The 27121-nt window shown below is 43.2% G+C and overlaps 1 protein-coding gene across 1 annotated transcript in view; it reads right to left on the minus strand.

Annotated features, from left to right (window-relative positions):
- The window catches only part of CEP120 (centrosomal protein 120), a 69527-nt gene that overhangs the window by 12220 nt on the left and 30186 nt on the right, over nucleotides 1-27121 (minus strand). The window contains exons 13-19 of the mRNA XM_065406477.1: nucleotides 23562-23658; nucleotides 23319-23468; nucleotides 21114-21203; nucleotides 20576-20668; nucleotides 14542-14703; nucleotides 8262-8384; nucleotides 1530-1628 (exon numbers count right to left, since the gene is read on the minus strand). Of these exons, the coding sequence (XP_065262549.1) occupies nucleotides 1530-1628; nucleotides 8262-8384; nucleotides 14542-14703; nucleotides 20576-20668; nucleotides 21114-21203; nucleotides 23319-23468; nucleotides 23562-23658 (814 nt within the window). The remainder of the gene's footprint in view (nucleotides 1-1529; nucleotides 1629-8261; nucleotides 8385-14541; nucleotides 14704-20575; nucleotides 20669-21113; nucleotides 21204-23318; nucleotides 23469-23561; nucleotides 23659-27121) is intronic.

Here is a 27121-nt window from a genome sequence, read left to right on the forward strand (position 1 = left end):
ATAGCTGTCACAGTGTAAACTGATGTACTGATGCCTGTTAAGTCAGTTTTGCAAAAAACAACACAAACACAAAAACAAACTTGCCTCCTAACCAACAGCAGCAGCAGCAAAGATGGGTACTTTACCCCTACCCTTCATTCAACACACCACAGTTAGGATGTAGACTTTGTAAGCATTAAAAATTTTTTAAAAAGTATTTAAACACAGAAGCAATTTTTACCCTCAGTCACTTTTCTCTTGGAAAATACAGAAAATTAAAACAAAAAAACCAGAGACTAATGCAACAAGGTTTAATTCAGTTAATACTGCCAAACATGAATCTACAATGGATCCTCAGATACACGGGCGCCTCATCCCCACCAGGAACAGATTAAAATGCAAGAGTGTTTATTGCTCATGTTCCAGTACTACAGAATACGGCGTACAAACTTTATACTGACAGTGCTATGCCATCATAACCTGAGACACCTGGAAAATAAGATATTTAACTAAAACAAAACTCTAGATAAGGAACATTGTAGGTAGCCACTTCCTGTTTAGCAGGAAATCTCCATCCACTATTACAAAGTCTACTTCCCAACTGCACAGTACTTCTGGACACATGACTTATACCTCTACCCTTCCATTTGACATTGTAAAAGAATTTGGGGCAAATTCCATAAGAGGTTGGGCAGCAAAGAAGTTTTCTGAGTAATTCTTTTGATTTTGCAGCTAGCGGTGATGGCGCAGGTTCAGAATCAACGCTCTGTTTCTCCCTACTATTGAATGACTTTGCATGGGACATTCTAGATTTTCTTAAAGCAGTCCTGAATGCAATGTTAAAGTTGCACATTTAAAGTTAGAGTGTAAAAGAGAAGAAATGCCAATTTAGATTCTAACAGCGACATTTACTCAACTGCATTATTCATGCATAGCATTTTGCATTCTTGTTTTTCTGGTTCAGTGTTGAATATGGTTAAATGTTAAATATTGCAGTTTCTGGCATAAAATATAAAACAACAGGATGTGCATCATGGCCAAGATAAACCATGGTAACTTTTTTATTTTTTGACTTTTTCCAGCAGATGCTTACTGAGCATCCCCAGAAGTGACTTTTCTTTTTTTAAATCACCCCAGTTCCAACCCAAGCAAAGGCCCTGGTCTACAATGAGAATTATGTCCAAGTTTAAGTTCCAAACTTTAGCCAGTTGTTCTGTATCCTTGTTATTTTAAAAATAAAAGTGTAGTCAGAATTTTTTTTTAAACTTTGGGAAATAGATATTTTTCCTACACTCAAAAATAGATGAAGAGATTTTGCTAAAAATCACTGTCAGACAAAGCCCAGTTGCAAAAAAATTCCAACCCAAAGCTGACTGTTTAGGAAAGTTTTGACCATTTTAAACATACACTGGCAGTTATAATGGAAATCAATATGCAACAATAGCAGGCATGGCTAGCACATAATATTAATAAATAGTTTTAATCATAGGAACACAAAGAAAAAGACTACTACATCCTTATTGTGCATGTGCTCTACCCTATTTACATACCTGTTTTAGTCTTGCAAGTTCTTTCAAAGCCCTTGCCCACTGTTGCTTGTAGTGCAGCTTTGATTTGGTAGCTGATTCCAACTTTCTTTCAAGTTCAACCTTATGGTGATTAAAATCATATCAGCTGAAACACTATACTAGTGGTAACAATCATGGAAAGATTATAGACACAAAGAGTCCGTTTAAGAAAAGTGCTTATGCAGTATAACATACAACATCATCTAAAGCTGTTATGTAATTTAATGTAAATATTATGACACATGAACATTTTCTTGTTTAAAATATAACCTTATTTTTATTGTCTAGCAGTCTGTACAAAAAAGAACTAGATTAGTCTTAGCCCCAAGACAGCTAATGTAAACTTTTTTTAAAGAGCCTCAAAGCGGTGAAAAACACATTCATTTTTCTATAATAAGCTCTAATTGTTAGCATTCCAGTTTAAGGGGCACTCTAAACTCTTAGGGCCAAGTCTTGCCTTTAGAGGTGTAGGCAGCTTACTAAAGCAAATATAGGTCTCAGAGGGCAGAATGTGGACCTTTGATTGGGGCGGGGGGGGGGGGGGGAAGGAGGAGGAGGAAATCAGGAAAGCTGGCCTAGGTTTCATGGTTATCCTCTATACACAGGCAAATTTGCTCTAGAACGTTGCAAAAATATTGTTGTTTAACTTACCATTGATAAAGACATAAAACTAAACAAATATTTGAAGATTACATTAGAATGGTAAAACATGGTAAGAGATAATTACAATTTTAGGCAAATACTTGTTCAGGCTATATTTAAAATATATGAAGGTAACTATGCTCCAGTGGTCATAACAAAAATATTTATTTTTATATGCACTAAGCAATCTGTTATACCTGCATTAAAGCCAACTTGGCTAATTTTCAGGAATGCACTGCCTCAATGTCTCAAACTAAGAACCAAGTTAATTATTGTGGCCAATACAGAGTTTGGAGTTTTATTAATTAAGCGGCAACAGAAAATCTGTCCAGGTTTCAGTATAAATTCTCTCTCATCTGATCTGACAAGTTGTAATACAAACAGAATGTCTAATTTTATCATTTCTGAATTGTGAATGATTTTGTAAAATTGTATCACAAAATTATTGGGTCATGGAAAGCCTACATATATGGCTCCACCATGGGTTAGCAGCGTTTTGTCATATCTCTGCCAAGCCAGAACCAATGGTGAGTGATGCACACTCAATCATCTATTCAACGTAAAACATCTTGGAACAATGGGTTAGCTCTAGCTGAGAGAGATGTCCTCCTTTTGTCTGAAAAGGGGGATGTTTGAGAGAAATGGAAAGTTGCCAGGAAAACTAAAAGAAGCAGGTAAACACCAGCAGCAACCCATAAAGGGACTCACATGGGGGAACTAGAGAGAAAGCCTTTTTGCACCAGATTAAAAGGAGGAAGGCTGCTGCTGGGACAGCGTATGCAAGGGGGGGAGGTCCTTGCCAATCTGCTTGCCTGACAGAACACAGATGGATCCCCCAAAGACTCCCAAGAGAATGAGCAGCTAGTGAGGGACACTGTGTTTAAGATGTTTTATTGTTTTGTATGACCTGTATTCTCCTGTGCTTTATCTACTAAGTAAAAAGAGCATAAAGACGTAAGACGAGGCAATGTGTGTGTTGACAGCTTCACAACTACTGCGTGCCCTGACAGAGTTAAACTGTAAACCAGAAGCTTCACATCTGTTGGGGTAGAGTCCTGGGAGAGGGGTGTGTTTAAGTACTAGGGAGTCTGGGGCCAGTGCTGAACGCAGAGGGGCTTGGCGGCTGGACAGCAGATTCCAACATGTAGAGGGAGGTGTCAGACAGAAGGTCTGCACCTTGAGAATGTGCATAACGACCTCAAGATTGGGGCAGTGCTGTATTGTGTTCAGGCTCCAGGAGCTTGAAACATCCCAGGGATCCACAGCTAGGATATGCTATATCAGAGCATGGCTATCCTACCTCAAACTAGCAAATGTTAAATACTTCAGAAATGGAATGGCAACTCCACAACATGAAAGAGAAGGAAGCCAAACTTAACAGCCAGAGCTACTTCCTGAGCAAATGCAAGAAACAAATCATCATCCCCAGAAGACTCACCACCCATAAACCTCTGGCCACTACATACAATTTTAAATATGCTGAACAGCTCTGCATAAGGACTTCAGAAAAAAATAAAGAGACATCTACCTCTCACATAATTCCACCTCAAAGAAGAAATCATCGGATGCTCCCACAGAACCGAAGGCGGGTAGGGGGGGGGAAAAAAAAAATCAGGAAACCTATCATGCAGGAAATCCAAAGCAACTATCAAAAAACTTTATGACAGCCATCGAACACAAAACCAAAAAGTGGAACCGACTACAACTCCACAATCCACAGAACACAACCTCCAGGAGAAACCACAGCAGCAGGATTCACCACAGGACACTACCTGACACCCCAACATCATCAATCTATCAAGACTATCACTAAACAGAGTTGAATTATGTAGACTCTCCAAAGGATTGAGCTTCTGCTCTGTCACAAGCATGTGGAAGAACTAGAAGAACCCTTTCGCTCACTCAAGGCTGGTCTTCACTATGGGGAGACTGATGCTGCTGCAATCGATGCAGCAGGGATCGATTTAGCGGGTCTAGTGAAGACTCGCTAAACCGATGGTAGAGCGCTCTCTGGTCAACTCCAGCTCTGAGAAGAGTAAGGGAAGTCGACCGGACAGCATCTCCCATCGACGCAGTGCAATGAAGACACTGGGGTAAGTCGACCTAACCTATGTCGACTCCAGTTACATTATTCACATAGCTGGAGTAGCGTAACTTAGGTCAATTTACCCCCGTAGTGAAGACAAGTCCTCAGTCTCAAAGAATTCTTCCTTAAAGATGACACCACCCACACCAACACATCCCCATGGACAGTTACAAGGGAAAAAAATAATCATCATCTGACTGGACATCCCCCAGTGGACAAAACCACACACTTGCTTGTTACATTGATTGCTTCAGGGAAAACAAAAAAAACTGAACTCCTTAAACATTACATCCTCTCAACCATCAAGAGGATTGCTATATAGTCCCTGAAGGTCAACCACCAAATCGTGATCAAATCAGCAGACAGCCACAATGAACGTATCAATGAGGCCAACCAACATCTCTCCGAATACACCAACTATAAAGAACTTAAAGACTTCATACCACAATGCCCACAGGAATTTAAAGATATAAACAAATCCTTCCCCAAAAAACTCCAAGAGAATCTCTACATCATCAACCCCCACCCCAGGGACCGTCTACATGCTTCTCAAAATACAAAAACAAGGGAACCCAGACAGACCTATCATATCTGGCCATGGCACTCTTACTGAAGAAATATTAGGACTCTCAGAAACCATCCTCAAACCACTCCCCACACAAAGAGCCTGTTTCCTCCAGAAACTCTGCAACATTAACACCACCGTCTTTACCACCATGGTCTCACCTCCTATACACCAACATCCCTCCCTGCCTCATGTATTTAGTAGACAATGGACAACCCTTAGATATCCACCCCAAACACATCCATTTCATACTCAACCATAAACTACCATACATTTAACAACAAACACTTTGTCCAAACCATGGAAACAGCCATGGATATTAGGATAGCTCCCCAATATGCCAACCTTCATAGGTCACGTTGAGGAAGAATTTCTGGACAAATGCACCATGAAACCAATGATATACTTAAGGTACAGCAATGATATTTTCATCCTCTGGACAGATTACCTAAACTCCCTCAGATTTCTACAACTTCACCTTCACCACCACCACCACCCATCCTCCAAACTCTCTCTAGAATACTTCCACATGACCATTAACTTCCTGGATACCAAAATCAGCTTCAACAATGGAGACCCTAGAGATGACTATGCAGAAGAAACCCATGGATCTCCACATTTACCTTCACAGATCTAATAACTACCTGAACACACCGTTATGTACGGCCAGGGAACCACAGAACATGCTCCAAGGAGAAAGTCCGAGATATAGCCTTAATGCAATTTAAACCACCTTTACCAAACAAGGACATTCCATAAAAGAAGTAGATCACATCAAAGAATGGATCACCCAAATACCCTGAGAGAACCTGCTTCAATACAGGGGGAGAACAAAACAAAAACACCCCACCACTGCATACTTCTAGTGGTCACCTACAACCCCTCACTAGAATCCATAGCAAGTATCTTCAATTACAATCATATTTGAAGGGAACCACATCCTGAAAGAAATGTTTCCCAATCCCCAATTCTGGCCTTCGAACAACACCCCCAACCTCACCAACGTTGTCATCAGAAGTAAGCTCCCCACAGACCAGGATACATCAACTCAAAGGGGCACCAGACACTTCCATAACAGAAGTAAAACCTGCAGACATACCTCACTGCTATGATGATCAATAACTCCCACAACATGGCTTTAAAGATACATGAGTCCGACACATGTGGTGTACCTCATCCAGTGCATCAAATGCCCCAACGACAGCTAGTCTGATTTCACCCATGTCACTACACTCTCAAGTGAACAGAAAAATGATAAAAAGACAAATACACCTTTTCACAAAGCCATCACTGCATTTATGACCTCTCAGTCCTTGCTCTCAAAGGAAACCTGCATGACACCTTCAAAAGACTAACCTGGGAACTTAAATTCAAAAGTCTTCTAGACACTAAAAAAAAAAAAAAACATGGTCTCAGAGACACTGGTTTTATGACTCATTACAAAAATCTGTAACCTGCTAACCCTCTTTTGTGCTATGACTGCAGAGGTGTTAATTGCCTGCTTCATTTTAAGTGGTTTCTTGCCCCATGTTAAACCTTAAGGGCATGGCTACATTAGAGAGTTTATAGCAGTGCAGCTGCACCGATGCAGTTGTACCGCTGTAAACTCTCTAATGTAGCCATCCTAAACGGACAGAAGAGAGCTCGTCTGTTGGCTTAACTTTTCCAGCCCCTGCAAGTGGCAGAAACTATATTGGCAGGAGAGTTTCTCCCACCAACATAGCGCTGTCCACACCAGTGCTTATGTCCGTGTAACTTATGTCGTTCAGGAGAGTGGATTTATTCACATCCCTGAGTGACAAATTATGCCGACAAAAACTGTAATGTAGACAGCCTTATTCTTAATCTGCCCACCTTGTATTTTGTTACCTTTTTCTGACCTGAAGAAGAGCTCTGTGAAGCTCGAAAGCTTGTCTCTTCCACCAACAAAAAAGTCAGGGCAATAAAAGATACTACTATCTCATCTATATTGTCTCTCTCAGATACTTGAGAAGACGTTGTAAATGTCTTCCATAATACACTTAAGTGTGTTGCCATTACCCTATTAAGTTCTTCCAGACTTCAGTCAGTAGTAAGTCATATTTTTAATTCTGAAATGATAGGCTAATTCTTTTAATATTTACTAAGCTATTTACCCCCAAAATCTTATGGCAGCAAGTTTCATAGGTTAATTGTATGACGTATTAAAAAAAAAAAAATCTTATGGGTCTTAATTTGATGCCTGTTAATTTTGAGTGCCTGTTATGTTGTATTCTGGGAACGGGTAAGTGTTCCACCCAAGTAGTCCTAAATATTAAAACACAACTTTGAGTGAGATTTATAGTTTTTAATAACACAACTATTTACCATTCAGTCTTCGGAGATCTCAAAGGAAACTGGCTATGAAAAACAAATGTAAACATTTAAGGCCAAAAATTTCAAAAAGGGGGCTTATGGTCTGAAGGCAAAAAACATACACTGAATTATGTGTGCGCATAAATCTCTGTTCTCACTTTTTAAAAACGTGAACCACAGAGAAAAATTCATAGTTTGACCCAACTCATACCACCATGGCAGGAAAAATAGGGATCAGTGGCTTGAGTTGATTACAGAATATCTGGGGCTGGATGGTTCAGTGGATTAGCAATGATATGGTCACTGCTTCTTAGAAACCAGCTCAAGTCAGTAGTAAAATAAAGTAGTCACTACATGACCGCTGTTCAGTGACCCATTTAAAATAAGTTGATGGCTTCAGTTAAAATCTCTGTAACAATGTCCAGATGGGAAATGCACACTCTCACTGGTAGTCAAGTAAGAATGCAAAGAACCAAATGAACACAGACTAAAACTACCCTCTCACTCCTAGTTGTGGTGCCATTCTATCTAGGGTTGAAACTCATTGAAGGAGTTGAATGGGGGTAGTTATCATTGCTAAAACAAATGTGGTTTCTTTTCTGTAAACAAACAGGGGACTTCTTTCTGGAGCACTCTTTAAAAAGTAATAGTGAAATATCCATCTTGAACTTACCGTAACAAAAGCTAGGAAATTCAAAACCCTCAATTATTTTTCTCTCCAGGTTTTGCTCTTCAGAGTCTCCCCCCCCCAATTCTAACTACAATGGTAGCCATTAAAACATAAGCATTTTCCAAGTGGTATGTAAGTTTCTACAGTTTCCCCCTGTACTTAGAACTGGATATAAATGTGGTAATTGTTGTCAAATGTTGACTTCTAATAGTCAAAAACTGTCAAAAAGGTTATATAAGACTATTCCACAAGATCAGTTTCACCTACAAATAGGTTCTAAATATTTAGTGGCTGAAGAAACTGTTGGAAGAGACAAAAAATGGAGATTAACCCACTTCATCTTGGAAACAGATTATTCTTTCATCTTCATTAATAATGAGAACATCATTATGGAAGATTAGTAAAGTCCAAAAGTACCTTTTCTAAAGTGAGAAGATTTATTTCTGATTGTAACCGGATTTCTGGTTTGCTGCATTGCTGTTCCTTGTACTGCTGGAACTCCTTTTCCAAAATCTTATACTTGTTTTCTGCTTCATAAAACTACATTAGAAACACCCAGATATGAAATCCATTAGAATACATTAATTTAACAATAAAATACATTCACGGGGGATGAATGAGTCACAGAACTTAAATTAGCCCCTGGACCTAACATTTTATTTCAGTCAAGTAACTGACATAAAACAGACACTGAAAGCTTCACATTCATAAGTAATGAATTCTTGATTATGGGATATACAGAGAGCATAACAGAAATAATGTTTAAGGAAAGTTTTGGCTACACAGGAAAGAAAGTTCTATTTCCCTCTGACATAAAGACTCAAATGTATAAATATAGCTGTTCAAATTTTTCAAGTGAGACTTTGTAATTCTATAGAATTACAACCAAAAATGCACATTTATCATCAAGTTTGTACACATGGCTACTTTTTTTTTTTTTATATATATATATATATATATATATATATATATATATATATATATATATATATATATATATATATATATATATATATATATATATATATAAAGTCAGCTATATTCGTATCTTCTATATTAAGTTTTTACTTTTGACTCAAATTCACCAGTATAGCTTGTCCAGGAATGTCTGGAAGAGGAAATAAATAATATTTTGGTTAGCCAAATAATGATTTAAAAGGCTGAAGCAGCAAGACTTCAGTGACAAATGACTTAAATGTTAGGAACCTTTGCCCTCACAGTATACTTGCAGAGTTGCAGGAAGACAGGATTTTTGCTTTCTAGATAAAAATGGATAATTTCAAAGATGCTGTCTTAACCAACGTATGACCATATCACTCCATCAAAAGAACTATGCAAGTCATATCTTTAAGTAACTAGCACTTTCAATACTCCAGATTGGAAATGTAAAGAAAATGCCTGGCAGAACAGTTTCAATTATCTACTGGGAAAAAGGAGTACGTAAAGTAATGATACAAGTTAGTTTGTTAGAAAATTATTCAATTAGATAATTAACTTGGTTCACTTCGATAACACAGTTCACTTCATTAGTGGAAATGAAGCATTTCTAACTGTTGGATTTTGATTCACTTTTAACATGTAAATATAACTCTCTCCATGGGTTCTCTTTTTAGCTTAGGAGTTTAGGACCAAATATTGGGGAAATTATTCATTTTGATTAAAGGCATGAAATTGTTGCATTAATACATCTATTTATTTGGTCCCACTTGCTCAACACATTTTGGTATCCAACATTTAAAACTGTCTATTATTTTGTACAGAAATATTATCAAAAGACAGTAGTACTTCCAAAAAAACCAACCAAACAAACAAAAAACCCACAAGGCGGAAACATTTAGGTTCCAGTCATTCTCATTTACGCCATTTGAAAAGAATTCATCATACTTGTACTGTAAAAGTAAGGCAGCTAACATACCATCTCTCTTTTTATTCCTGCTAATTCCTTTGTAAATATGGCATATATATGTTGACCATCAACAAGGTAACTAACTGGCTCAGTTGTGAGGAAATGCCTGTAATGCTAAAAACATTTGCACCAAATGTCTAATCCCTTGCTTGTTTTCCAAGACCTGAGAATCACTTCCAGGAGAAGTGTGGACATCTCTTGTAACGAAACTCAGAATAGATGCCTATGCTGTGCAAACAGTCAACGAGACTCTGCCATTGGGAAGTGTTACAAAAACAATAAACATAGCTGTCAAAAACAAAACAGGATTCCATTATTCAGTAGGTCTCAAATAGAACAGTTCAAAGAAGACAACCCAAATAGCCGTTCTTGAAAATGAATGGACTCACCTTCACCCACCATACACTGCAGGACAGTCATTTAAAATGGTATTTTGAAAGAATTCTTCAAGCATGAAAATCAAGAATTTGAACTACGACTATCTTAAATAGGCAAATGTATGAAGACACAAAGATAAGCCTTTTAATAGGTCAGAAAAATGAAGAAGCCCACGCTAGTGGATATGAAGATCATTCATGGGGTTACAGCTGTCCAGATTCAGTTAGCTGGCACTAAACAATAAAGATACTATGGGCCAGACTTTTCATCTCCCATTTGCTGCAACTTTAGGCAAAGAAAAGGCAAAAGTTTTCTTAGTTTTTCATGCTTTAGGTTACATTTATTTCAAGAGCCATAAAAATTTCTGGAAGCATGGAATGTAGTGAAGCATTTTTTGGTATGTCATTCTTTAATTATTAAAATCACTGATACGTATCTGAAGGAAACTGAGTAGCATGAATTATTCCTTTATATCAACATCAGGTCACTGGCAGTGTCATTGGGGCAAGACAGCACTTGGTCTTTAAGCAATCAATGTATCCAGGCAAATTTGCACCAGCACAATTTGAAAGCAATGCACTAGGTTGGGCAAATTTGGGGGGACACTGCTGTAACAAAACCAAAATGTCAAGATCCAGCAAGTGGGATGGAAGAGGAATCCAATTGGTGTAAACCTGCGTGAATGCCAGCAGGATGCAATAAGCTTGTCCACTGTGAATTTCAGGGGGACTGATAGGTATGATGTATGTGGTATAAGGACAATGGAAGGTGGTCAGCACTATGCTACTCTGCTGAGGAAAAAAATACAGTAACTCCTCACTTAACGTTGTAGTTATGTTTCTGAAAAATGCAACTTTAAGTGAAACGATGTTAAGCAAATCCAATTTCCCCATAAGAATTAATGTAAATAGGGGGGGTTAGGTTCCAGGGCAGCTTCCGCTACTCTGCAAGCACCAGAGGTGGGGGGTTCAACCTTCAGCCTGCCCACTCCACTCCTTCCCCCAATCCCCCACCCTTGACCCACCTCTTCTCCCCCCCACCCCCATCTCCTCCCCCTTTACTTCGCTCTCTCCATCCTGGCTCCTCCCTCCTCTCCCTTCTAAACGCCGCAAGCCAGCTGATTGCTGCATAGGGGAGGGAGGGGGGAGGCACGCCGATTCCTCACTCCTCCCCTCTCCCTTCTGCCCAGGGCAATCAGCTGGCTTGCCGCGTTCGGGAGGCAGGGGAGGGAGGGGGAGCCTGCGCGTCAAGTCCTCGCTCCTCCCCCCTCCCTTCTGCCGGGGCAATCAGCTGGCTTGTGGCGTTTTGGAAGCAGGAGGGAGGGGGGAGGAGCGAGGACTCAGCACGCAGGCTCCCACTCCCTCCTGCCAGCGGCAATCAGCTGGCTTGCCGCATTCGGGAGGCAGGGGAGGGAGGGGGAGCCTGCACGCCGAGTGCTTGCTCCTTCCCCCTCCCTCCAAAACGCCGCAAGCCAGCTGATTGCCACGGGGGGGGGGGAGGAGGGGGAAAAGCGCTGATCCACAGAGTCTGCCGGCGGGCAGGAGGCGCTGGAGGGGGGGGGGGGGGAAGGGGCCGTAGGGAGGCTGCCAGCTGTGGAGAAAGCAGGCAGCCAAACAAGGTAAGAGTGGAGCATTGCACAACTTTAAATGAGTATGCTCCCTAATTGATTAGCAACTAAACAACGTTAACCGGGACGACTTCAAGTGAGGAGTTACTGTATATGGGCCATTCAGTGGCAACTAATATTTTACTAATTAATTAGTGTGTCTTCTGGTTCATCACATTTACTAATATTAATGAATTTTAAGGCTATATTTAATGATCATCAGAGCTTAGCTTTGTACACTAAAGGCCAGATTCAGATGTGGTATCAGGGGAGTTGAACCTGCTCATATCATGTCTGAATATGGCCTTCAGTGTCCCAATCTCTGGTTTGATTGGGCCTCTGGTAATGAACTAATATATTAACTTAGGACAGGGGTGGGCAAACTTTTTGGCCTGAGGGCCACATCGGGTTTCCAAAATTGTATGGAGGGCTGGTTAGCGGCAGCTGTGCCTCCCCAAACAGCCAGGCATGGCCCTGCCCTGCCACCTATCCGACCCCTCCTGCTTCTTGCCTCCTGACAGTCCCCCTGCCCCGTCCAACCACCCCTTCTCCCTGTCCCCTGACTGCCCCCGGGAACCTCTACCCCTGACTGCCCCCCCACCACCCTATCCAACCCCTCTCTCATTCCTGACTGCCCCCTGGGAACCCCTGCCCCCATTCAACCCCCCTGTTCCTTGCCCTCTGACTGCCCCGACCCCTATCCACACCCGCGCCCCCTGACCACCACTCCGAACTCCACTGCCCGCTATCCAACCCCCCTCCCGCTCCCTGCCCCCTTACTGTGCTGCCTGGCGGCGCTATAGCCACGCCACCCAGAGCGCCAGGACAGGCAGCTGCGCTGCCCGGCTGGAGCCAGCCACGCCACTGTGCAGCACAGAGCACTGGGTCAGGCCCCAGCTCTGCAGTTGTGCTGAGGGGAGGGGCCGGGGGCTAGCCTCCTGGGCCAGGAGCTGGGCAGGAGGGTCCCGCGGGCCGGATGTGGCCCGCGGGCTGTAGTTTGCCCACCTCTGACTTAGGATATGAACAGAGGTGTGGCATGACCAGGTCACAACTGTATAAAGTATTTCATGCTCTGAATATTGCAAAATAGTTTAAATAGTCTAAATAAAAATAGTTAATATGATTTATGTGAAAATTGAAATGTACGCTTGTGTGATATATCCACAATTTAAAATGCTGGCTGAACGCAGCAGAATGAGTTTGGAAGGTGGACTCAATTTTTAAATGATCAAATATAAATACAACAGATGATATGCTTGTAATCAAAAGTCAATGATTTTTGACTCAACAGCTGGGCTATTTCTAGGTTGTCAACATCTCTTCAACACCACAATGGAAAATTTACATTAAATCTTGATACACTGGATACTACTTTTCACATGAAAAAAATCTTAAAACCAAGATAATGCTAAATGAAAATTAAAAGACATACTGAAAAGGACAAAATTGAAAAAAACCCCAGCTGTTTCTAATACAAAGGATTCCTCTAGCACAATACAGATGGATCTCTTCATTAGTCAGTGCTACTGTGGGATTAACATTAGAGTTTATGGATTGGTAAGAAATGAAAGACACATGAAAAACACTAAAGAAAAAAAATACCATTCAAATGAGCTAAACACACTGAAAAATATTTAAGCAATATTCCATAGTGTATTTCCAGTAACAATAATTAAGAGAGACAGCTGTAAAATGGCTCAACATGAACGGTTAGAAATAATGCTATTAGAATTAAAAAGAAAACATGCTTTATTTTTCTGTTACCAACATCCTTTGTAACATTCAACAAAAAGGTTTGCTACCCTATTCACATGATAGAAAGATAATTATGCCAAGTGAAAAGAATAAATGTATTCTCAAAATTATTTTTTCCATTTTCAAATATTTTACTATACTAGCATTGCTTTACGATTGGGCTGTAAAATGAAGTGAACAGTCAAGATAGTTAGAAATGTCATTAATAAATTCTAATTGCTTCAGCAAAGTTTTGGAAATATACACTACACTTCAGTAGCATCACTCCCAGATACAAGTATCAGAGGGGTAGCCATGTTTGTTGCTTTTTACAGATCCAGACTCTGGGCTGGTCTACACTGGGGGGCGGCGGGGGGGGGAGGGGGGGGGAGGGGGAAAATCGATCTAAGATACGCAACTTCAGCTACGCAAATAGCGTAGCTGAAGTCAAAGTATCTAAGATCGAATTACCTGGGGGTCCACACGGTGCGGGATCGACGGCCGTGGCTCCCCTGTCGATTGCGCTACCGTTGCTCGCTCCGGTGGAGTTCCGGAGTCGACGGGGAGTGCGTTCGGGGATCGATATATCGCGTCTTAACGAGACGCGATATATCGATCCCCGATAAATTGATTACTACCTGCCGATCCGGCGGGTAGTGAAGACGTACCCTAAGAGTCCTGTGGCACCTTATAGACTAACAGATGTATTGGAGCATAAGCTTTTGTGGGTGAATATGCTTATGCTCCAATGCGTCTGTCTGTCTATAAGGTGCCACAGGACTCTTTGTCCCAGATACAATACACCTTTGTAATTTCAATTTGGTTTTCAGCCTCAAAAAGCAAATAATGATATAATACCTAAATGGTAAAATAAAGGCCCTGCTCCTGCAATAAGCTTCTTATAGGTGGACCTCTATGCTTGCGTCAAGCTCATTGAATGATTGGGACCAAAGTGTTGATTTCCAAGTTGCCAGACTATGCTTGTGTCTAAATATACAACTTTTTAATGTTATTTGTATATTTATTTCCACTCAACCCAGCGGGAAGGAAGGTAATTTAATTTCTTTACTTACTTGCTGTTGCAGGCGGACCTTGTCCTCTTCCAGCTGTTTGATCTTTGACCTCTCCAGTTCAACTTGATGTGCACATTCTTCTTTGACTCGCCGCACAGAATCCTGCAGTTCTTGAAAGTTTCGTTCATGCTGTGCTTGCAACTCTCTCTTTACTCTTTGGAGCTTAAAATTAAAAGATTTTTGAATGCAGTAATAGACAGGTTTATGATCTTTAGTTGGAAGTCTTCATTACAACCGTTAGTACTCGTTTTAATAAATTCTCATTACACTTGGATCCACTTTTTATGGCTCATAAGTATTACTTTCACTTCCTTGATTCCTATATTTCCAATATGGACTATAGTCATCCGCTATTCCCTCCCAGACTCGAAATAGTGACCTTCACATTACTACATACTGGCCACAGATCTAACTCTCCTCTAATTCACCTGCCTCTTATGGGCCAGAGATACCAACATCTTACTGTCCATGCATAGTCCACAGACATTGCACTTCCTCAATCCATCATAAGCTGAAGAACTGAGTTTATCCCATCTAGCCTATTATAGTGGAGCAATAACAGTGAGATCAGATTTAAGGTTGAATCAAGATGTTCAGTTCAACAGGTCTCAACCTTCACATCCAGAACTGAACATGGAATATGATCTTTCTTGGATGCTTGAATTTTCCAAAAAGGTATGAAGAACAGTAGGGTTGCTACAGGCTGAATAAAACCCTCTCAAAAAACCTCCTTCTGAAATTATGTACATGCTAAAGACTTTTTTTTAAAAACCATGTTGCATAGATACTGTTGAACACAACAGCTTCATAGTATCTCTAAATCTTCAGGTCAGTGTCCCATTAAATCCAAAGCAAATTTTGAGCTAAAAATATTTGTAATTCAAAATTAATAAAAATACCTTCCCTCAAGACTGAAATGACAATGGCCAAACTCTAGCCACTGGGTATTTGAATGAAAGCTAAAAAGGAAATTTGTCAGATATATGACTATTTACACAGCAAGTTACATCTCGGGTATGCAGGGAATCTAAATGTAGGGCAAGGCGTGGACAGAACCAGGACAGCTCATTCTGGGAGCACTCTTATCTCTGTCCACAAACCTCAAAAGAAGTTGATGAAATGGAATGATATTCATATTGGGGGTGATAAATCCCCATATCCACCCACACTGCTAAGAAAATGTCCAGAAAGGGGGCAATAGGGAAGCCCTCCCCACCCCATATCCACAATTAGCTTTCTCCTCCCCTGATGTGGAAGATCCACTGGGACCCAGCAGCATTGTTAGATGCTGCTGCTCCTCTTTCTTCCTTGTTCTTGGGGCTGTCACGCTAGGAGATATATAGCACACACATTTTATCTGGTTGCCAGAATTTGAACAATTCAGCCCATCCAGCCCCTGCTTAGCACTCTTGTATGTTAAAATGGGAACAGGGAGGAGGTGGGGGAATCTCTTTCTGAAGCTATTAGAATAGGAGAGTAGGGTTCCTCTCTAAGCAACTTCTCCACCCACCAATCTTCTGCTCACTGGCCAGCAGACAAACGCATCTGGTGGCCCTGATGAGGCTGCTCAGACAACAAAGGAGCTCTGAGGTGGAAGCAGGAGTCTCTGTAAAAGGGGCAGAATTAGTGCTGGGGGAAGGCAGAATGCCCTTGCAGGCAGACTGATGCTCTCATCCCCAACTCAGAACCACTTATACTAGGATGGGATGGTGACACTTTGGGGTGGTGCCACTACAGGGTGATGCTGATGCATCCAAAAACGCATTCCTTAAAAGGGGAGGCTGACAAGGGGAGCTATTTGTGGATGTGAGGTCTTGGAGAACTCCTCCCCACTTTAGACCACTACTACAGCTACCGCACAATAGGCACTTAATACCTGCCTGCTTCTGCCTTTTGTCAAGTCTACCCCACCTCCATATTCCACACACACCCCCTCCTTCCCAACTGGTGGGTCCTTCACAAACAAACAAAAAAAGGCCACCCAGGAAAACAGCAAACAGAGACTGTGTCATAACTATAAAGGGAAGGGTAACAGCTCTCCTGTGTACAGTACTATAAAATCCCTTCTGGCCAGAGACTCCAAAATCCTTTTACCTGTAAAGGGTTAAGAAGCTCGGGTAACCTGGCTGACACCTGACCCAAAGTACCAATAAGGGGACAAGATACTTTCAAATCTTGGGGGGAGGGGGGGGGGAGAAGGCTTTTGTTTGTGCTCTTTGTTTTGGGTGTTGTTCGCTCTTGGGACTGAGAGGGACCAGACATCAATCCAGGTTCTCCACATCTTTCTAAACAAGTCTCTCCTATTTCAAACTTGTAAGTCAACAGCCAGACAAGGCGTGTTAGTTTTCCTTTGTTTTCTCAACTTGTAAATGTACCTTTTACTAGAGTGTTTATCTTTGTTTGCTGTACTTTGAACCTAAGACTAGAGGGGGGTCCTCTGAGCTCTTTAAGTTTGATTACCCTGTAAAGTTATTTTCCATACTGATTTTACAGAGATGATTTTTACCTTTTTCTTTAATTAAAAGCCTTCTTTTTAAGAACCTGATTGATTTTTCCTTGTTTTTAGATCCAAGGGGGTTGGATCTGTATTCACCAGGAGTTGGTGAAAGGAAGGAGGGGGGATGGTTAATTTCTCCTTGTTTTAAGATCCCAGGGGGGTTGGAACTGTATTCACCAGGGAATTGGTGAATGTCTCTCAAGGCTACCCAGGGAAGGGAATCAGCTTTGGGATGGTGGCAGCGGACCAGATCTAAGCTGATAGTTAAACTTAGAAGTCTTCATGCAGGCCCCCACATTTGTACCCTAAAGTTCAAAGTGGGGAAGCGGCCTTGACACTTTGTTAAAGTCAGTTTAGGCACATCAGGGCATAACCCACCCACTCACAAAACCGAAGGGGGGGGGGGGGGGGAAATTGAGAAAATTGCAAATTAATAGAGAAATTTTTCCCTGTACCTTTTCACCCATGTATCAAATTACACACTGTCTATGAGACAATGTGGCCCCCACAGAAAAGTGATGATCATTTCTAACAGATACAGGTATATAATACACTCACCAAATTCATCTGACTTGCAATGTAATGCAAAAAACATTAACTATGACAGGCCTGCACAACTCGTAAAGCGGCGAGGGCCATATTACTCCAAAGAAAATAGCCGAGGGCCGAAACCCCCCGGCCGTACTGAAACCCCCCCCCCCCCCCCAGCCCCGCCGAACCCCATCTCCCCCCCCCAGCGCCGCCCAGCCCCCGTGTAAGCAAGCAGGACTCACCACGGCGGCGCCTCCTGCTGGTCTTCTCGGGAATTAGCTCATCCAGCCGTTGGAGGGTCCGGGGGCATTAGCTGCCTTCCCCGCGGAGCCTCTGGCCCCCTGGCCCGCTGGAGCGCAGCCGAGCGGGAGAGGTGCGGGGCTCCCCGGCAGCGGCGGGGAAGTTTATCGGTTTGGGGGACCCTGACCGGCTCCTCGCCCCTGTACGCCGGCCGCCCCGCCTGGGACAAGTCTCGCCCCGGCAGCCCCTCTCCGCCGCGTGTCTCTGATGGGTGGCCCACACCCCCGGGCCGCGCCGCCCACCCGGGCCCTGCCCGCTCCGCGCTGCCCCCGGACGCACCGTGCTGCCCCGTGGGCTGCAGGGCTGGAGCAGCCGCCGCGCTGCACTGCAGCGCTCCCGGCCCCGGCCGGCCATGGCCCGTGTGCCCAGGCTGCTGCACAGGGGCATCTCCTTCCCAGGCCCGGCTCGGGATCCAATGGGGCAGTGAGGGGGCGGGGCGGGGCGGGGGGCAGGGATTTGGGGAGAGATCCAATGGGGGAAGGAGGAGGCGGAGTGGGGCGGGGGGGGTGAGAGCCCCTCCGGGCTCCGCCTGTGCGCCGGAGCAGAGGGCAAAATTGTTTGTTTGTCCAGTGTCCCGACCGAACATTGTTCAGGACGCGGGACAAACAAGCAAATATCAGGACAGTCCCGATAAAATCGGGACATCTGGTCATCCTAGCGCCGCGTCCAGGAGCAGCCCTGGACAGAGCTGCAGCAGCGCTGCTCCAGAGAGGCCTGAGCTCCTCCCGCTCAGAGCCGTGTGGTAAGAGGGCGGGGCTGCAAGCTGCAGCCGAGCAGCGGGAGCTCACGTCCCGCTGGAGCCAGGCCGCTGCAGCGCTGTCCAGGGCCGCTCCTGGACGCGGCGCGCTGAGGCTCTGGGAGACGGGGGAGGCGGGGGTTAGCAGCATGGTAAGGCTCTCTGAGCTGGGCATCCCCCCCCAGCCCTGACCCCCAGCTCCGAGCACAGCCCCTGTGAGCTGAGCAGCCCCCGACCCCATCCCCCAGCAGCCCTGACCCCCAGCTCCGAGCACAGCCCCTCTGAGCCGGACACCCCCTGACCCCAGCCCCCCCCCAGCCCTGACCCCTAGCTCCGAGCCCAGCCCCTCTGAGCTAAGCACCCCCCGACCCCATCCCCCAGCAGCCCTGACCCCCAGCTCCGAGCACAGCCCCTCTGAGCCAGACACCCCCCCCCGACCCCATCCCCCCGCAGCCCTGACCCCTAGCTCTGAGCCCAGCCCCTCTGAGCTGGACATCCCCCTGACCCGGACATCCCCCTGACCCCAGCCCCCGTGAGCTGCGGCTAGAGCCCAGGCCGGATGCCTCCCCCCTCGCTCGGACTTACCAGGTCTGCCTCGTCCCCAGCCAGCGCTTCCCGCCTCAGCAGCCCTGGTAGTGACGCTGGACGCCAGGCAGGAGGCGCGGGAGATGGCGACGCGTGTGCGGGGGGGGGCCGACCTCACAGCCCGCGGTGGGGGGCAGTTTCCGAGTTCACCCCCTGCCCAGGGGGCCCGAGCTCACAGCCCCGCGTGCCGCGCTCTGACTGCCCTGACAGTCAGAAGCGCGGGGCAGGGGGCGAACCCGGCAGCCGCGCTTCTGACTGTCACGGCAGTCAGAGCGCGCCGCGCGGGGCTGAGGTCGCCCCCCCCCCCGGCGCGCCGCGCTCTGACTGCCCTGACAGTCAGAAGCGCGGCTGCCGGGTTCGCCCCCTGCTGGCGGGGGGGGGGGGGGAGAAGGGGGGGGGGGGCGACCTCAGCCCCGCACGCCGCGCTCTGACTGCCCTGACAGTCAGAAGCGCGGGGCAGGGGGCGAACCCCGCCTGCCGGCGGGGGGGGGGGGGCGACCTCAGCCCCGCGCGCCGCGCTCTGACTGCCGTGACAGTCAGAAGCGCGGGGCAGGGGGCGAACCCGGCAGCCGCGCTTCTGACTGTCAGGGCAGTCAGAGCGCGGCGCGCGGGGCTGAGGTCGCCCCCCCCCCCCCGGCGCGCCGCGCTCTGACTGCCCTGACAGTCAGAAGCGCGGCTGCCGGGTTCGCCCCCTGCCGGCGGGGGGGGGGGGCGACCTCAGCCCCGCGCGCCGCGCTCTGACTGCCCTGACAGTCAGAAGCGCGGCTGCCGGGTTCGCCCCCTGCCCCGCGCTTCTGACTGTCAGGGCAGTCAGAGCGCGGCGCGCGGGGCTGAGGTCGCCCCCCCCCCCCCCCCCCTGGCAGGGGGCGAACCCGGCAGCCGCGCTTCTGACCGTCAGGGCAGTCAGAGCGCGGCGCGCGGGGCTGTGAGGTCGGGCCCCCCGGGCAGGGGGTGAACCCGGAAACCGCCCCCCACCGCTTGCCCGCGGGCCGCGTGTTGTGCAGGCCTGAACTATGACATCAATCTTTCCCCAAAAACATTTCCAATGTCACCTACAACCTGGGCAGATGTCTTCGCTGCACACATACTACTGTTGCACAATTCAGATTTTCCCATTACCGCAAACCAACAGGTGAATTAGGTGAAAGTAGAGTATTGCCACACAGATACCAGAAATAAAATTGCACTCTTATCTCTGTCCACAAACTTCAAAAGAAGCTGATGAAATAGAATGATATTCATATTGGAGGTGATAAATCCCGATATCCACCCAACTGCTAAGAGAATGTCCAGAAAGGGGGAAATAGGAAAGCTCAAGAACATGTATATATGCATGCAGGATTTAAACATACATTCCCTTTGACATATTGATAAGTATTTTTTACCTCTGATTCTGCACTGACAAGCTGTCGTTCACGCTTCTCTAAATCTGTCAAGGTTTTCTGAAGTTGTTCTTCCAAATTTGTATATTCCGCTACCTAAAAACAAGCACCGATTTCTTGATTTTTTTTTTCTTGTAATAAAATCCCAATTTTAGATAAGCCCAGAGCTCCAGATATATATATACACTCCAATATTTATATAAACAGAAATGAAACTTAAAACAAGCATGTATTAGGATCAGAAATTAGAGATGAACTTCTATACTATACAAGGCAAGTCAAATCTCCAAATATTAAGGCTAGCTAATATAGAAATTACATGGCATGGCAGAGATCCTTTTTCTCTTTCTAATACACTACCTCAGTACCATGATTGGTAGCACAAGTGACCTTTGTTCTAGATTTAGTTTGAAAGAAGGATTTTGTCTGCCCTTTTAATGATGTGAAGTGTGGGTCCCCACTAACAGCCGCACATCCCCAACTATGCTCTTGTTTGAAGTTATCATATTGCAAAAGAATTTGTATGGGTCACTCTCCTTACCTTTTTCTTTACTAATGCTTCTCTTTCTTTATCCCTTTTTTTCCACTCCTCTGCAAGTGCCTGCATGTGAGCCAACTCCTTCTTTTTTAGCTAACAAAAACAAAACAAAAACACACTTCATCTTTGGAAATCAATAAAATAAAAGCTACAGAAAAAATTAAAATGCACAGCTAGCCAACTGTAAAGTAATTACACCTCTATCCCGATATAACGCTGTCCTCGGGAGCCAAAAAAAAAATAAAAATCTTACTGCGTTATAGGTGAAACCGCGTTATATCAAACTTGCTTTGATCCGCTGGAGTGCGCAGCCCTTCCCCCCCCGGAGCGCTGCTTTACCGCGTTATATCCGAATTCATGTTATATCGGGTCATGTTATATCGAGGTAGAGGTGTATTTAGGAGAGTCTTCCTGAAGAATGAGAACAAAATTCTGTTCTCAGATCCACATAGCAGATTTTAGTTAAAATATTCTGGCTTTACACAAGTAGAACTCCTAGGGAGATCTGACCTGTAGAGGAGCAGGATACTGAACATCCATGGCTTTTAGTAGAAGGATGCCATGAACAATACTTGTTAAAACTATTTAAATACATTGAGCCACTCTGCATCTGATTTAATAGTGTAACACATACAGTGATATTGAAACATCTTTGTACTTTAATAGCATTTAGCAGTACAGCAAACACACAGTATGACATGCAATAATCTTTGTTTATATTTACTATGATCAAAAAATTTCCTACTTAAACCCAGGATCCCTTGAATTTTTTTTTTTTTTTTTTTTTATAAGAACGTTTACCACTATTTTTGAAACAATGCCTAGGATATAAATGAATGACTTCATGAACTGAAGGACAGCAATGGACAAAAAATCCTAAGCAGTAGATTTTAATAGAGAATAAAAAATATGCAGGTTGAATAGCGGGAGAAAGAAGATAATACCTAACAGTGGTCATCTTTTCAACTTGAGTTTCATAAAGTTTAAAAACTCAAGAATCTATACATTTTATTATATCCTTTAAAAATATTCTCAGGGATATATTTGAGCCCAGTGGTTCCCAAACTTTTTCCTCCCACGACCTCCTTTGGGATCACCTCCATTAACATGGCCCCCAAGAATCTACGAGGTAGGCAGTTTGAAAATTAGAAGCACAAAAAATCATGTTTAGACCACCAAAGTGATAGGAAGGGGAGCAAGTGGAGCTACTGAAACTCAGCAGTGGGAGACGGGTGCCCTTATCCTTCCCCCCTCCGCAGCTAGCACCCAGTGCACCTACTTCCTCAATGGCTGGCACCTGTGCCCCCTGCCCAGCTGCCTGTGCCCTGTCCTTCCTGCCCCCAGTGGCTGGCCACATGCTCTGAATCCTGCCCTTCCCTGGGCTAGGTGTCTCCACCAGGTGCTACCTACCCAACCCAGGTGGACAGCCCAATCTTATGCACCATATCAGCCACTCCTCCCACCCATGTCGAGAAATGGTCTGAAGTAAATATGATGAAATTCAGTAGGGACAAATGCAAAGTACTCCACTTAGGAACGAATAATCAGTTGCACACATGCAAAATGGGGAATGACTGCCTAGGAAGAAATACTGCGGAAAGGGATCTGGGGGTCATAGTGGACCACAAACTAAAATGGGTCAAAAGTGTAACATTGTGGCAAAACAAAAAAAGCAAACTGGAATAAATTGCCTAGGGAGGTTGTGGAATCTCCATCATTGGAGATTTTTAAGAGCAGGTTAGACAATACTTAGTCTGCCATGAATGCAGGGGACTGGACTAGATGACCTCTTGAGGTCCCTTCCAGTCCTATGCAAATGTGCATGGGGGAGGAAACATAGCCAGGGCCCACTCTCGCCTTCATAGATATTGTAGCAGAAGAAAACATTGGAGGGTGGAAACATACATCAGTCCCCTCTCCCCAATACCTTCCTTCTCCCTCCCCCAACATCCCACAAATCTCCTGGTACTCTTTGGGGGGTCGTGACCCATAGTTTGTGAAATGCTGCTTTAGCTCATAAGGTCATATAAACCTGATTCAGTCTATTGCTAGGTGATCAAGAAGTAACCTCCTACTGACCAGTAAGAAAAGCTCTGTCATATGATCCTGTATCAGCCAACTGAATTGAATGATTTTTCCCCATTTGTTAAATGTCACTCAAGCAGAGATGCAGTCTGAATTTTGTTATAAAAATATAGATAAAGGAACCTGGTTCTCAAAGATGTCCTCTTGCATTTCCTTCCACATTTCTAACTCAAGTGCTGCTTTGTATTCAAGAGTTTCTCGTGGCTCTGGCTCAGTTTCTGGGACATGAGGAGGCTGAGGTGGAGGGACCTGCTGCTGCCCAGCACCTAAACACTGATTATGAAAACAATGCAATTTTATTTTTTTCATCAACTTTAATTGAAACTTTAAAGAAAAAGGATTAGGTTAATGGACTGTATAATTTACCTGAGAAGAATCTGATACCAGAACTTCATGCATTTTCACAAGCCCATAATCTTCCAGAGTCACAGTGTAAGAAAGTTCTGCTATCCTATTGTTTGCCCTAAAAATTACATAAGAATGATTATTCTTTATTTTTGTTGGAAGTTGCCATAAAACTGACTGTAGTTCATTTACAGCAAGGTAGTGTAGAACAGCAAAGCTAAAAGGTTGAACGAGTTTACAGTGTAGTCTGTTCGAATCTCTTCCAGAGGATAGCATGCTGCATGTGAGAGTTCTAAAACACTATTAATTTACAGAACTTACAGTAATAAGTACACAATCTATTCCTATTTCAAGAACAGCTAAGACTTGCTCCTTAAGAAAAAAAATAAAACCCTTTTATTACACATAACACTACAAAACGAATCAATGCTTCAGTTGGGGCTACAATCTTAAATCTCCAATCTGAAAAATATACTTGATCAAAGTATTTTGCAACTGAATTTACTCCATGAACCCTATATTCAATTGTATGCTTAACTTTTTAAAAATTATAAAAAATTAACATAACTGATGTACTACTTAGCAACATGCCTGAATACTATTCTTTTAATCAATACACCTGCCCACTGAATTTGTTAACCTTTTCCACTTTAAACTCTTGACATCTTAACTTAACCATTTTCTCACTAACTCTCCTCGTTTCATCACAGAGCAGCTACCGCCCCAGAGATAGTCTGAACTATTCCTTCCAAAGCCCCAGTCTCAAATACGTTTGATTCAAAATGTGTTCACAAGTGAAAAGTCTGTGGCTTCCTAATGCTCACTTTAGAATGGGGAATTATTTCTCCCCACATCCTTAAAGAAAATCTGAACCCCACCTAGGGAGTTTCATGACAATGTTATTGTACTGAAACGGATATGCAAAGTGTCTTCAATAAGAGATTTACTATTCTAGATATAAAAAAGAAAGATATCTTTTACAACTTGTGAGTACACAGAGAGTAAATGATGCCCACTAGCCAAGAGAAAATTTTGCCTGCCCCATCTCTCTGGGTGTGGAAGGCAGTGGAACCAGTGTGTTTATATTGCATGAGAAGAGGATGTTTAAATAAGAAAAGTATGCATATAAACACCATAGAGATGAAGGCAACAATCATTCCAACATCGAGGTCTGTTTTGGTACAGAGAGTTCTGGTCCAAGTACTTCTTTATTCAGCATTGTTTAAAAAGATCTACTGAAGTATTTTTAAAAGGTTTTAAAAAGCTATATTCCATAGGCATAGTTTGGGGAGGGCAGGGGGCATGTTGCCCCTTCCCCTTCCCTCCCCCCTGCAAACTGCAAGCCTTGGGCAGGCGCAGCATTCCCCCTCATCCCCCACGCGTGGCCCCATTGACCTGACTGGAGCTCCCCCCCCCCCCAAATATAAAAGTCAAACTACGCCTATGTTATATTCTATTTTCCAAGGGAAGAAGTTAACTAAATTTGAGAGTGGAGTATGCAAGCATATTATATTAATTTCTCAGAACTCTAAACTTCTGATTTTCTAAAAACAAAACCCAAAATATTTATATTTTTCTATGTTATATTAAATGTATGTAGTTTACATAAAGAGATGAGATGTTAAGGTAAATTGTTAATTTGATCATGTTCAAAGAGACATTTGTACTATAGTGAATACTTTATGTCAAACGAGAATGAAACTAAAATTCACTGCCACAGTAAAAACACATGCTAATTACATTTTTGAAAGTGACATCTATTGGTAATTAAGTTTTGTGCAATACTGCCATGTGTTTCATTTTGAACAGAGATTTTCACTCTTGGGGAAAAGTCCATTTGATTCTATAAAGGAAATCATAATTTAGACCATGATGCTGAAAAGAGCTACACATATGGTTACATTTACAAACTAGGGGTGAAATCCTTGCCTTACTGAAGTTAATGGCAAAACTCCCACTGGTTTCAATGGGGCAGGATTTAATTTCATGTGTAGTCCCATTGATTTCACTGGGACTTTTCATAATGTGTAAAGGTTGAGGCCCCTAAATCTATTAACAAGTTATTGTACTATTAGAAAGTCCTCTGAAGGACATTGTCCAACAAACTCCTGCTGAGTTTCTTATAGATCACAATACTGATTCAGGACACCTAAATGAAACCTCTTGGACTCTGATTCAGGAAAGCACTCAAGCATATAGCTAACTTGTTTAAATCCCATTGACTTCAGTGCACATGTTTAAATTTAAGCATAGGCTTAAGTGCTTTCCTGAATGAAGGCCTTAATGAATGGGTTTTACTTTACTACTCCTTCTCTGTAGTCACCCAAACATATAAAGGTTTGTAAGCTTTGATAATACTAACTCTGAAGTTTCATACTGAGGAAGTGATATTCATTTTGGGCAGCCTCAAGCTGGAAAGTTTTAAAAGAATAATATGTTCCAAAATGAAGATCCAAGATGTATTTATCCTAATTTAAAAAAACAAACAAACAAAAAGTATGGAAGGAGAAAAAAGCCAACAATTACAGCGTATGTTGTGTCAGCTAAGAACAGACCCAGACCTAATAACTTGCATGGAAGGAGGAATGAGGGTGCAGCTGTGTTTACAGCTGGATCTGAAAAAACTAGGCTACGTTATTTCCAGGAGGTAAAAGCCACAACAACATAACTTGTCTAAACAAATAATTAGTGGGAATTTTCAGCTCTGTCACTCTCTTAATGGTTCCTGAAGTTACTGTTGTCCAACTGCCTACTTCCCAGACAAGAGAAAAATTTGACTTAATGCAATACTGAGAAATTGTCCGTCAGTCTCAATATATTTATAGTCTACAGATATTAATAGGGACACTGTCCTAAAATATTTCAGATTATTAAAATAAGATTTTTTTAAAAATCTAAATTTACTTTTCACTATTTGTTCTGATTACCTTTGCATTTCTTAAACTTGGAAAATGAAAGTCAGTCAATATAAGTTTCAGTTTCTCATACTCCAGTACTAATCATTTGTACAGCTCCAGAAGGGAATGTTTATTTACATACAAATTACAAGAAATATTTATATTGGCTTTTCAATCAGTTTTGTGAAATCTTGCTTTTACAAAAATATACGTTTGGGGCCAAATCTGACCTACAAGTATGATAGCATCCCTTCAAAGAGCGGCTAAACTGAATATTTCGTTGGACTGTCAAATAACATTTCTTACCTATTTTCAAATTTTACCAGAAATTTCAGCAATAATTTAAGTTTCTACAGCACTTTGAACATAAATATCAAGTTATGATAGGTACATTTTTCTATATAGAAATTCTGTAAAGTTGTTAAAACATGAAAAAAAAAAATCACCCCCAAATACCACGACAGTATGTATTACAGCTATTCATAAAATTCTATGAATGTAAAGTTCTGTCCCTTTCAAGCATCTGACCTAATGCTTCAAATGAAAGTTAAGAGTAAACGGTTTTCAAAATAGGATAAGGGGTAAATAGAGGGAGGAAGGGATTCTTTTATCAGGAGAAAACATTAAACAAATAAAATTGAAAAGGTAAGACATGCTATCATGCAAACTATATTTAAAAAAAAA

This window comes from Emys orbicularis, chromosome 6, assembly GCF_028017835.1.
Source record: "Emys orbicularis isolate rEmyOrb1 chromosome 6, rEmyOrb1.hap1, whole genome shotgun sequence".
NCBI lineage: Eukaryota > Metazoa > Chordata > Testudines > Emydidae > Emys > Emys orbicularis.